Source organism: Desmodus rotundus, chromosome 7 (assembly GCF_022682495.2).
Source record: "Desmodus rotundus isolate HL8 chromosome 7, HLdesRot8A.1, whole genome shotgun sequence".
In the NCBI taxonomy this organism is placed as follows: Eukaryota; Metazoa; Chordata; class Mammalia; order Chiroptera; family Phyllostomidae; genus Desmodus; species Desmodus rotundus.
This window is the reverse complement of record NC_071393.1, coordinates 63,155,634-63,167,556: the sequence shown is the minus strand read 5'-3', so window position 1 is coordinate 63,167,556 and position 11,923 is coordinate 63,155,634. Positions and strand designations below refer to the sequence as shown.

The window sequence follows — 11,923 nt, the reverse complement described above, 5'->3', positions numbered from 1 at the left end:
CCAGGCGCCGGGCCCTCCCTCCTGCCCCCTTCCTCCCTCCCGCCCCCCCTTCTCCTCCCTCCCTCCTTCCTTTCCTCCCTTCCTCCCTCTCTCCCTCCCTCCCAGCTCCTGCACCAGGAAACGGTCTGGATCCCGGCAGCGCGCCTGACCCGTGAGATCCCTAACCTGGCAGGCGGGAGGGATTGGAGACTGGCTGAGGGTGGGGGTGAGGGAGGAGCTGGGCCTTTGGGCTACACTGGGGGGAGCCGAGAGTAGAGATGGTGTCGGCCAGAAGCCCTTGGCCCTTGGTTTCCCGGGAGGACAGTCATTAAACATGGATTCGGCCACACAGCTGGTACAGCGATGGGGGCAGGGGCCCGGTCCTGAGAGCTGCAACCCCAGCCTTTCTCAGCCTAGACCCTGATCCCTGGCCTTCCCTGCCTGCCTAGCTGAGATCTCCTCCCCTTCTCAGGGCTCCAAGCTGGCCGGGAGGATGAAAGGCTCCAGCTGGGGGCTCCTCGCCACCAGTGCTGGGTCCTAAGAGCTGCCATCCAGGCTGGGTGAGTGTGCCCTTCCTTCTCTGTCCCTGGCAACCCTTTGCTTACCCCCCCCCCTTTCCCTTCAGCCTCTGTCTCCTCCCCCATCTTGTACCTCTGCTGGCGTCTTCGCATCTTACCTCTGGGAAGGTCCTAAGCCTCTTCTCTTGCCAAAAGGTGTGCACTGTGTAGAGGGAGTTTGTAGGGGTGTCATAGAACTGTTGTCTTATTATGGGAAAAACCTAAAGCAGTTTTAAATGTACTCGTTTACATTTAATTCAGCATATTACTAATTTAATGTCCAGCCCCTCATTCTCCCACCATAACTTAATTTCCTTGTTTTTGCCTCTTCCTGCCTAGTGTTCTCTGAGCATTCCCTCCCACCTCCCTGTTTCATTGGGTTGGCCAAACCTGAAATGCCCCATTCTGGGTCTCTGACCATATTATATTCATGCCAGTCTTTCATCCTTGACTGTTACAGCCGCCCGGATGGCGACCCCAGCCTCGGCCCCAGACACCCGGGCTCTAGTGGCAGACTTTGTAGGCTATAAGCTGAGGCAGAAGGGTTATGTTTGTGGAGCCGGCCCCGGGGAGGGCCCAGCAGCTGACCCGCTGCACCAAGCCATGCGGGCAGCTGGAGATGAGTTTGAGACCCGCTTCCGTCGCACCTTCTCTGACCTGGCGGCACAGCTGCATGTGACCCCGGGCTCAGCCCAGCAACGCTTCACCCAGGTCTCTGATGAACTCTTCCAAGGGGGTCCCAACTGGGGCCGCCTTGTGGCCTTCTTTGTCTTTGGAGCTGCTCTGTGTGCTGAGAGTGTCAACAAGGAGATGGAGCCACTTGTGGGACAAGTGCAGGAGTGGATGGTGGCCTACCTGGAGACACGGCTGGCCGACTGGATCCACAGCAGTGGGGGCTGGGTAAGAAGCTTCTCAATTGCTGCTCTGCACATCCCTCTGCAAAGTTGGTCTCCAGGGAAAGGGGGGCTTTGGCTGAGAATGAATGAGGCATGGGGGCTGAGGCTACCTATTTGGGTGGAATCAGATGCCCGCACTATGGGCATCACGCTGGACTCTGCACTCCAGGGCTGCCATGCAGTCATCACTGAATGGGCTCATGGTCTAAAGCAGAGGTCAGAATCCACAGTACCCATGGGAGTGCCAGCAGGGAAGTGGCATCCAGTCATCAGGAACATTTTACACTTGAGTATGTGGCATGGGGGCAGGAATCAGGGATGGGTGGTGGTCAGGCAAGCCTTAGCAAAGGATGTTAGTTCTGAGCAGCATTTTTGGCCAAAGAAAGGATGGGATTCACTTGAGGCAGGGAAGGCTGATGAGCCAGGTGCTCATGGTGGGTGAGGGGGGATTGCAGCCAGTAGTGGCCGGAGAGGGGCTCGGTGTGGGCTAGTGCTTGCAATGGATGGTACTGGAACACTTCCTTTCCTCTTTTCTCTGCTCTTTCCTCTCCTGATATCCCTTTCTCCTTCTTTCTCTCCTACTTCCCTTCTCTCCCACAGGCGGAGTTCACAGCTCTATACGGGGACGGGGCCCTGGAGGAGGCTCGGCGCCTGCGGGAGGGGAACTGGGCCTCAGTGAGGACAGTGCTGACAGGGGCCGTGGCACTGGGGGCCCTGGTAACTGTAGGGGCCTTTTTTGCTAGCAAGTGAGAAAGTCCAAGGTTAGGTGGGGCTAGGTGTGAGGACAGGCGAGCAGGAATAGAACAGAGAAATGCCCTTGAAAGAAGTGGGGTGAATGAATGGGTATGGAGCGGGGATGGGAAGGGTCAGGAATAGTGTGTGAGGGAGCTGAGTGTGCCAGGCAGGCAGTTGGAAGAGTGAACTGGAGACTTTAGGGAATGTATTAGTAAAGTCAGGGGGCCAGGAGATGGAGTCATTCTCGGGTTAGGGGGAGGTGGGAGGGATCATGCCTCTCGGTGTAGGCACAGGAAACTAGTTGGAGTTCCGTGTGCAGCCCTGAAGAAGGTGGACTTGCATAAGGGGTTGGCGTCTCCATTGGATGAGTGGGTTTGGGGGGAAACACAGAAGGCACATGCTTTTGAATGGAAGCTTGGATTCTCAGGTGATAGTGGGCTGCTTGGCTGTGCGTGTGCATGTGCATGTGTGCTCATGTGCATGCTGGGCTGCCTGTCTAATCTGGTGGCAGTGGGATTCTTTGAAAACATTCCCTCTTGCAGTGGCAAGAACAAGGGGCAGTTCTCTGCCTCTCTCCCAACCCCCTCCTCCCACCTTCTCTTGTCCTGGTGCCTCAAGGCTAGGAGGGAAACACTGTATCCAGATGAGGGCTTTGAGCACTTCTCTGCAGAAAGTCATTAGCAGGATTTGGGAGAGAAGAGCAGTTCTGTAGCTGGCCTTGTTCTTTCATGGGCCCCCTTCCTTGTGGGTCACGCACTTGCTGCTGCCTCCTGGGCTCTGACAGAAAGGCGGGGCTGTGGAGCCTGCCGTGGGTAGAGGCTTTGGTAGCTGGACTTGCCTGCTGCCTTCTCTCACTGGAGCACACTGGTGCCTAAAGCGTTCCCTATCTCTGGGACCTTCTGTACCCAAACTTAAACTCTAAATTGGAGCTCTAATTACTTTTCCTTTTGAGTGTGGTCGTAAATTCTGATCTAGAATACAGTCTGGGTCCTGCACTATGTCTCAGTGAGACTGTTGATGCCTTGAGAGGAACATTCCAGCTCTGAACCCCATGGGTGTGAGGGTGACATGTATTCCATGACTGGCCTGTTCCGTGTGGTGAGCTTTGGTGCTGCTTTATCAAGAGCCAGATGTATGGGTTCTAGAGTACCTACCGTGATCTGGAAGCATTTATGTTTTCTTTGAAGCCACGCTGTTTGCATGGGTGTTACTTGTCTGTACCTCAGAGTCTGCGAATGCTAACCTTAGAGCTCACAGTCCTCTAGAACAGATTCAGATTATAGCTTTTTCTTTTGAGAAATGATTTCACTCCACATGCATGCCCTGAGCCAGACCTCACTGCTGCACTTTCTAAGGTGCTAAAATTGCTGCTCTCCAATGCTGACTTCTTCAGACAGTGCTCTAGAACCCTGCCCTTGATCCTGAGCACTGATCAGCTTAGTTAGACCATGGTTGACTCTTCTTGGAGATTTTTTACTTGGTCCCAGAAGGTGGCAACATAGTTGTACTCACTAGAATGTGGGACCTAAATTGGCCTCAGGTGTTTAGCCCAGACTTTTGTGCTTGAGAGAGGGCTGCACTTTTTAATGGTATTTATGGGGGAGGTAGTAGGCTGCATGTGCCACTTGGTCTGTCATGAGTATGCTGATACTAGAAACTCAGAGCTGCTCTGTGGCAGGCAGTTGGGGTGGGGGTGGGGGGGTCTCTGACTTGCTCAGGACAAACTAGGCCAGTGGTTTTCAATCTGCTTGGCGGATCCCCAAAGTTTCCTAGGGGTTGCCTCAGGAGTCCTAGGGGGAGATGAGAGTAAAGGGGGTGTGCTAAGCAGGCTGGGCTACTTGCCCTCAAACAGAACAGTTCTCGTTGTAGCTGTCGTATATATCGGGGTTCAGGGTAAGATTTTATTTGCATTAAGGGGATTGCTGCTGAAAAAAGTTGGAAAACCACTGACTAGACCATCAGCTCCAAATTGGAGCCTGTGCTCTCCCAGGTTTGGGGCAGACTCATCACCCTATCCTCTACCACAGGACGCCTATCCCTGTTAGCTCTTCTGGGGGGCCTTTGGCAAACAGGGCAGCAGGGACCATAGTTACTGAAATGCCCTGCTCTGAGGCCTTCACACTTGGGTGGAAGAAGGGGCTGTTTTCTGAACGTATAAGGGGCTTGGTCTGGATTCCCGGAACCATAGCTTGGATGGGACCACAGTGGGCTGTTTTGAACTATCCTGCCCTTGTTAGCTTGAGGGGCAATGGAAACCCCCGAGATTCTTCTGTCAGGGAAAAGTAGAGACTCTCTTCTAGAGCCATGTAGTTCCCTGGGATTAGCTCTTGGCCAGGAAGGCTGAGTATGGCTCCCAGTTGTTAATTCTATTTCATATTTTAAAAATAAATAAGCTAAATAAATCTATTTGCCAGTTTTCAGAGAGTTCATAGGTAGAGAGGGTGTTTCCTTCTCTCCAGAGCCCAAAGGGACAAATAGGGACTTGCTTAGGCCAAGGAAGGAGCAGAAATAGGGCAACTGGGTCCTGCAATTATTAAGCCCACTCCCCACTTATTCTAGGGCATACACTATTTTACTTTTTTAAATCATAAAGTGGTGGGAGAACAGATTTGGTTAGTTTAGAAGAAAAGAAAAAGCTCTATAAATATAAATATATATTCCTGTATTTTTATTTAATAATTTATAAATACCAAGTTCATTTGACTTTTATTTTTGTGTAATATGTAATGGTCATATTATAAATAAATAAATAAATACATAAATAAATAAATAAAGCCCAGAAGCTTAATGAGAAGCACTGAGCAGGGTTTGTGACTTCTACACTGTATAGCCTGGGGGTCAGGATATTTCTTGATCCAATCATCTCTTCATGCCCATGCAAGAATTAGAGTAATAGAGATTTGAAAAAGTGTTGACATAAAAAAAGAAAATCAGGATTGTTCCCCTATCCCCACCTCAGCCAAATGCCCAAAGCCAAGAACTCCATCTGGGCCAGTCCAAGCCTTAAGAGGGTGTGTATATATGGTACTTTGGGACGGCCACAAAGAAGAACCAAAAGAAAACCTACCAAAAATCTGTGTGATGATAATCAAGTCCCCAGTTGTGGTGTAACCTCTAATCAGAAGTGTGTGATAACGAGCCTATCTCCCCACTACACTCTGCTGCCTACTTCAGACTTAAAATAAGTCTGGTAAGAATGAAGTCCCTGCTTCCTTTCTTGGTCCCCTGAGACATTTGGTTTCAGATATTTTAATGCAAACTGCTAAGTTGGATGGAAATTACAGGAATTATTCAGCCCATCCTTCTGTAGTTCTAGTCTAGGACCACATCAAAGTGACGTCTGACAGAAATAGTAATCCTAGTTTTAAATTACAATCAGGAATTTTCTACTCTTTCTATAAAAAGGCAGTTGGGTTTATGTGTTAAATTGTAGTGAGAAATATACTGCTTAGAGGAATCCAGGGTTGCATTTCCATTCTCTAGGAAAATATACAGGGCAAGCCATCTTAAAATCCAAGAGTGGCTTGGTGAACACAGCACTAGGGGAAAGGGGATTTAGATGCTCTTAGTAGTTCATATCAGGCTGTGATAGCTAATGCATTTATCTCCACCGCCCTTTTATTGGTTTAATGATTGATTGATTGATATTTGTCAAAAAGCATTTGCAGCATCTTACTAGAATACTCAAAAGACAAAACATAGGAAAATACAGATTTTTAAAGTAGGGAAAATTGAAATATTACAATAAAATGAAAGCAAAATAAAAATTAATGCACAGAAAGGAATTCTAGAAGCAGTTTTCCCAAATACTAGAGTTTGGCTATAAATTCAGTTCTGAGCTTCTTGGCAGCTAAAGCAAATGAGAAAACATAATGAAATTCATATACCTCTTAGGATTTGTAAAAGCATATCAATTCCCAAGATGGGCAAAATTTTGTAACTTTTCCGAGAAGACACTGAGTGATATAGAGGACACCACTATCTATAATACCTGAGAGAAAATATGTTAATTTTGCACCATTGTTTCTCATAGAAACACCAAGTGGGGATTCAGTAGGTCCTAAGCTTGTTCTATCAGGCTCATCACAATTTAGTTCAAATATGCTCTATGTTGCTACAGTTTAATATAGGGCTAAGTTTTAGACTATCTAAGTGGACAGATGGATTGTTTATCCTTCAGACAGTTTTCTGTAAATGTTATTTCTCCAAATGACACTTTTGATAAAAATTAAGTAACAGTTACATTTTTAGCAAATTGATGGATTGTAGATGTTCTGTGTTTTTACTTAAGACCACATCCTTTGAAAACTTTCAAAGCTGCCTTAAATGTGGATACAGCAAAATATAAAAACAGTATTTTAAAAATTAACCAAAAACCTAATATGATGAAATGCTCTACAGTTCTTCATTCAATCATTCATGCAGCAAACATTTAAGCATTTTCTGTGTGCTAAGCACAGTTGTAGACACTGAATTAGAGAAGTGAACAAACAGGCACAGATTTCTGCCTTCATGTTACTTACATTCTAGTAAAAGAAATAAACAGTAAATAAATTTCATAGTATTCACTAACATAACATTTCATGTTAGGTGACAAATGCTATGAAGAAAAATAATTCATTAGCACAGGATTGGAAGATGTACGTATGTATAGATTTCAATGTTTAATAGAGTTGTCAGGGAAGGCCTCATTTCTTTTTTTAAAAAGATTTTATTTATTTTTACAGGGAGGGGAACGGAGGGAGAAAGAAAGGGAGAGAAACACTGATGTGTGAGAGATACATTGATAGGCTGCTTCTCGCACGCGCCCAACTGGGGACCTGGCCTGCAACCCAGGCATGTGCCCTGACTGGGAATGGAACCAGCAACCTTTCAGTTCGAAGACTGGTACTCAGTACACTAAGCCACAACAGCCAGGGGCAGCAATCATTTCTAAGGTAACTTTTAAGTAAAGTCTTAGAAAATGAAATTGGAAAAATATTTTTATTGATATGGAAAGATGTTTCCATATCTTATTAGATAAAAAATAGATTAGAAAGTAATATATACAGTATAATCCCCAAAATAAATAAATAAATATGTACATTCAGCTCTACATATTTTTGTGTTGAAAATTTCAGGAAGGGTATTAAGTGTATATCAAAATATTGGTAGTGATTATCTCTGGATGACGATTTTATAGGTGATTTTGCTTTATTTTTGCTGTTACTATTTTCTGATTTTTTGTTAAGGAATACATATTTCTGGTGTAGTATATTAAAACATGTTTTTCAGGTACAAAGCTTTTAAAAAGTTAACCAAGCAGAATGAAAATTAAGCAGTGCAACAGAGGTTCCTTCTCATTTAAGTGGCTACCCCACATCCATACAATGGCAGACTCTAGGGAGTTAAAGTAGGTAGGGCCAGGATTTGATTAGAAAGAATTAGAGTCTGCTCCAAAATAGAGTGAATAAATGGGCTTCAAGGTTCTATATCTATCTGCACTGTCCAATATGAATATAGTGCAAGCCACATATGTGGTTTTACATTTTACAGTAACCTCATAAAGAAGCAAAAAAAAATCCAAACAGATAAAACTTGTTTATTTTTATTTTTTAAAGATTTTATTTATTTATTTTTAGAGAGGGGAAGAGAAGGAGAAAGAGAGGGAGAGAAACATCAATGTGTGGTTGTCCCTCGTGTGTCCCAACTGGGGACCTGGCCCACAACCCAGGCATGTGCCCTTGGTTCACAGGCTGGTGCTCAATCCACTAAGCCACACAAGCCATGGCAAAACTAATTTTTATAATATTTTATTTAACTCAGCATATAACTATTATAATTTGAACCTATAATTAATATTAAACGTTATCTTACAGTCTTTTTTTCATACTAAGTCATTGAAATCTGGTGTATATTGGACACTTCCAGCACATAATTTGGATTACTTCTGTTTCAAGTGCTCAGTAGCCATATGTGACTACCACATTAAACAGTGCAGTTCTAGATTATAGAGAATTATTGTAGCCAGTAAAAATTTCAAAGCAGGAGTCAAAAATAGGCATGATACTACCAAGAAGCCAAATATTTATGTTTAGTGAGAAAACTTTTCTTTTCTGGACAAAACTGGAGATGCCCTCATGCATTTTATTGATTTAATTCTTTTCTCAACTGCACTGACCATTCACTTCTATTAACACATTTTTTATTCTAGGGCACATCACTGAGTTTCAGTTTTCCCAAATTTCCACAACTCTGTTGAGAGGTTATAACTGAAGGAAAATTACACTTAGGTGAATCTCTATCACTAGATATTAATTTTTTAAAAATTCATTCTCAGAGGGAAACTTATCTTTCATGTTCTCTATGCATCAATAACAGGCAAGACATTAAGTCAGATTATTACAGAGGATGATTCATTCAGTTACCACTTACTGAGCAAACAGTGGTAGGCAATGGGCAAATATCAGTAAGATGTTTGTAATAGGGCAGTATCTTTACAAGTCACCATTCAAACATCTTTTTAAATGTGTTTGTAAAAATAATCATTCTTTTAGAGTAAATTTGGAAGTTGGAGGTATTTTAAAAAATTTAAATAAAAATAATATGATGTGGAAAAATTGTAGAACATAGAAAATTATAAAGAAGATCAATCATAATCCTTCTACCCACTATATTTTGGCATACTTCTTTCCTATTTTTATCCATGCTTATATTTTATGATCATACTGTATATATAGTGTCATACTCCAATTGTGATTACCATTATATTGCAAACATTTTTCTTTTTCATTAAAAATTTTTGAAGGCATAATCGCTATATAAAATTATATCTATGTTTGTACAAATAATTTTCCTGAAAGTGCCCGTTTGGACATTCAAGTTGTTAAATTTTCTTACTTTGATGAATATTTTTATCCTCCAATATTTTTCCAGTTTTTAGATTCTTTCTTTCAAACAGATTATAGGAAATACAATTACTGGGTTAAGAATTTCAACATTTTAAAAGCTTTAGGTACATACTACCAAAGAAAGACTAGTGGTTCTCGTTCCTTCCCCCTCCCATGTCCAAGTTGGGGTTTTTTTTTTTCTTAAATAAGATATAATTGTTTTAATCATTCTTTCTATACAATTTTACATTCTAGTTTTTTGGACTAACAACTTTTTGCATGTTATCACACACTATGTATAAACCTCTTAATAGATTCATAATCTTTGGATGTAATTATAGTTTGCCTAAACATTTGTCTATTGTTGGAGCTTATTTTCCCCCAATTTCAGCATCATACATAATGTAATCTTTGCATTTGAAAACAGACCTTACAGTCATTTTGATCAATCTGAGCTTTGAAAGTTGGCTTTGGCCCTAGATGGTGTAGCTCAGTGGATTGAGCGAAGGCCTGTGAACCAAAGGGTCACTAGTTTGATTCCCAGTCAGGGCACATGCCTGGGTGGCGGGCCAGGTCCCTAGTTGGGGATGCACGAGAGGCAACCACACATTGATGTTTCTCTCTCTCTAAAAATAAATAAATAAAATATTTAAAGAAAATAACTTTTTTTTAAAAAAAAAAGTAACTTGTTTTTGAATTCCCTGTTCACTTCTAATTAGTTCCATGACTTAGGCAACTTCACTTTTTCCTCAACCCTAAAAAAGGTTATTATTTTAGAAATACTCTATAGGGTTGTGGTGAGAATGCAAGGAGATAATATAGTAAGGAGGCTAAAATAGTGCCTGTTACAAAGTCAGGTGCTCAACAAAATTAGGATTCAAGGCATTTTTAAAAATCACATTTTCTTTAATTGGCTTGCTTAGATTAAACTACATTCCAATAAAATATCCCAATCTTGATTATGTTAAGTGCAGTAAAAAGATTTTTCTGCCCTGACCAGTGTGGCTCAGTTCACTGGGCAGCTTTCCTCAAAGTTCAAGGTCGCTGGTTTCATTCCAGTCAGGGCACAAACGTGGGTTACAGTTCCTTCCCACGTCAGGGTGGGTAGGAGAAGCAACCAAACGATGTTTCTCTCCCTCTCTCTCTCCTCCTATCTAAAAATATAAATAAAATCTTAATTTTTTTTTTCTTTCAACAAACCCACAACCATTTAGAGTTTGTTTTCTGTGCTCAATTTAGCTCTCCCAGACCACTGAAGCTGAGATCTCTGATGATGTAATTTTCAGTGAAATTTTAAGCAGCTGTGACTCTGCTCCAAGTTTCCCTGTTCCTGAAGTAAGGATTTGTGAGAAAAAGTGAGGGTGAGGAGGGAAGAACAGGGTTTACTGAGAAGCTTTTGGATTTGCAAATAGGGATCTCCTGTAGTCCAAATCCTTCTGCTCCACCCATGAACATCCTGTTGGCGTTGTTTAACCATTTGGTTGGACTCGTGTTAATCTGGCTCAAACCACTGCATGGTCTGGCTACAAACACCCTCTTGCAGACGTAGCACCGCCGTTCGTTCCTTTTTAATTCATGCATAGAATCAATAGTAAAACAAGGCAAGCCTTCCAGGAGTACATTGGTATCTTCGAGTGCAACGGTGTGGTGGGAACCTGACCATAGAAACTCCTCTGGGGTCTGAAGGAGGGCTTGGGGGCTGGGAAAGCACTGAAGATGAAGGGTGGTACCCAGGTCCCCAATCATTGTATCCTTCTGTTAGCTAACATTATTGGACACTGAACTATGTCTAGGCACATTGCCCCACAGTCGATGCAAATATAAATAGGACCCAGCCTCTTACCTCCAAGCTCTCACAACCTAGTTAGGAGATGGAGCACAAAATCACTAAGCGCACAGTGAAGTAGGCCCACTTGTCATAGGAGAGGAAGGGAGGCTAGTAGAAAGGTTTTTCAAGAGAGATGATGCTGAAGTTTGCGACATCTTGTTGAAGAGGGACTGCATGTAAAGAGGCAGTGATGGGTGCAGGTACACTCAGTGGAACGAGGAGTGTGGAAATAACATTTGCGAAGTAGCCTAGTCCTGAGGTCCCTAAGCCACAGTAAAGAGTTCTGAGACTGCCTGGACAGCAGACAGTCTGGGAGTGGTGTGGACTGGAGGGGCAACGTTGGATGCTGAGAGACCCATTAAGGGGCTCTGGCAAACAAACAATCCAAGCAGGAGAAGAAACAGGCTGAAACGGGGGCATGCGCAGAGGGCTTGGAAAAAATATATACCTCTGCAGGAAGAACGGACAGGATTCGTGCCTGGTAGCTCAGGAATGAGGATTCCTTCCTGCTTTCTGGTTTGGAAGACCTGGTGGATGGTAGTACCAATAACTTGAATGGGAAAAGTAAGCTCCTTCCCGGGGAGCTCCATTCGGAACCCTCCATTTCCAGCAACATACCATCTACTGGTTCTTTTCTGGTCAGGAGACCAGTTCCCAGAAACCGCCGTTACGGTTCCGGCTTCTGCCTTCCAACAGATCACCAGTTGGCAACCGGTAGTATCAAGATGGCGGCCACCTTGACACTAGTCATGTGACCTCGGTTTTCCCTTGCTATAAGCTCGGCAGGCAAGCTTGTTCGGGAGCAAGGTTCAACTGTCACAAAAACGGCCAATCGACATCTAAGACTGGGCCACTGTAGCAAGGCAATCGGAAGATTGGTCTAGTCAGCGGCCAATCACGGAGTGTCATATACTTCGCGGGCCCGCCCACAGGCTGGAGAAGTAGGAATGTCATCATAGCGTGGCGGTATTGTTACCTAAGAACTTGAGAGGAGGTGGGACGTGTGTGGATTGACAGACCGACTTCACCTACCGGGACCTAAGAATTTAGCGCAATACC

The 11,923-nt window shown here is 43.8% G+C and overlaps 1 protein-coding gene across 2 annotated transcripts; it reads left to right on the top strand.

The window, feature by feature from the left end:
* The first annotated feature begins 48 nt into the window (after nt 1–48).
* BCL2L2 (BCL2 like 2) lies at nt 49–4,961 on the top strand. 2 transcript variants are annotated; one of them, XM_024556806.3, is made up of 4 exons: nt 49–151; nt 452–539; nt 997–1,436; nt 2,033–4,961. In XM_024556806.3, the coding sequence occupies exons 3-4, from the start codon at nt 1,005–1,007 to the stop codon at nt 2,180–2,182; spliced, it is 582 nt and encodes a 193-aa protein (XP_024412574.1). In that variant the 5' UTR covers nt 49–151; nt 452–539; nt 997–1,004; the 3' UTR covers nt 2,183–4,961. The 2 variants fall into 2 exon arrangements, with proteins under 2 accessions (XP_024412574.1, XP_053784338.1); XM_053928363.1 differs by lacking the exon at nt 49–151 and adding an exon at nt 169–334.
* The last annotated feature ends 6,962 nt before the right edge of the window (nt 4,962–11,923 follow it).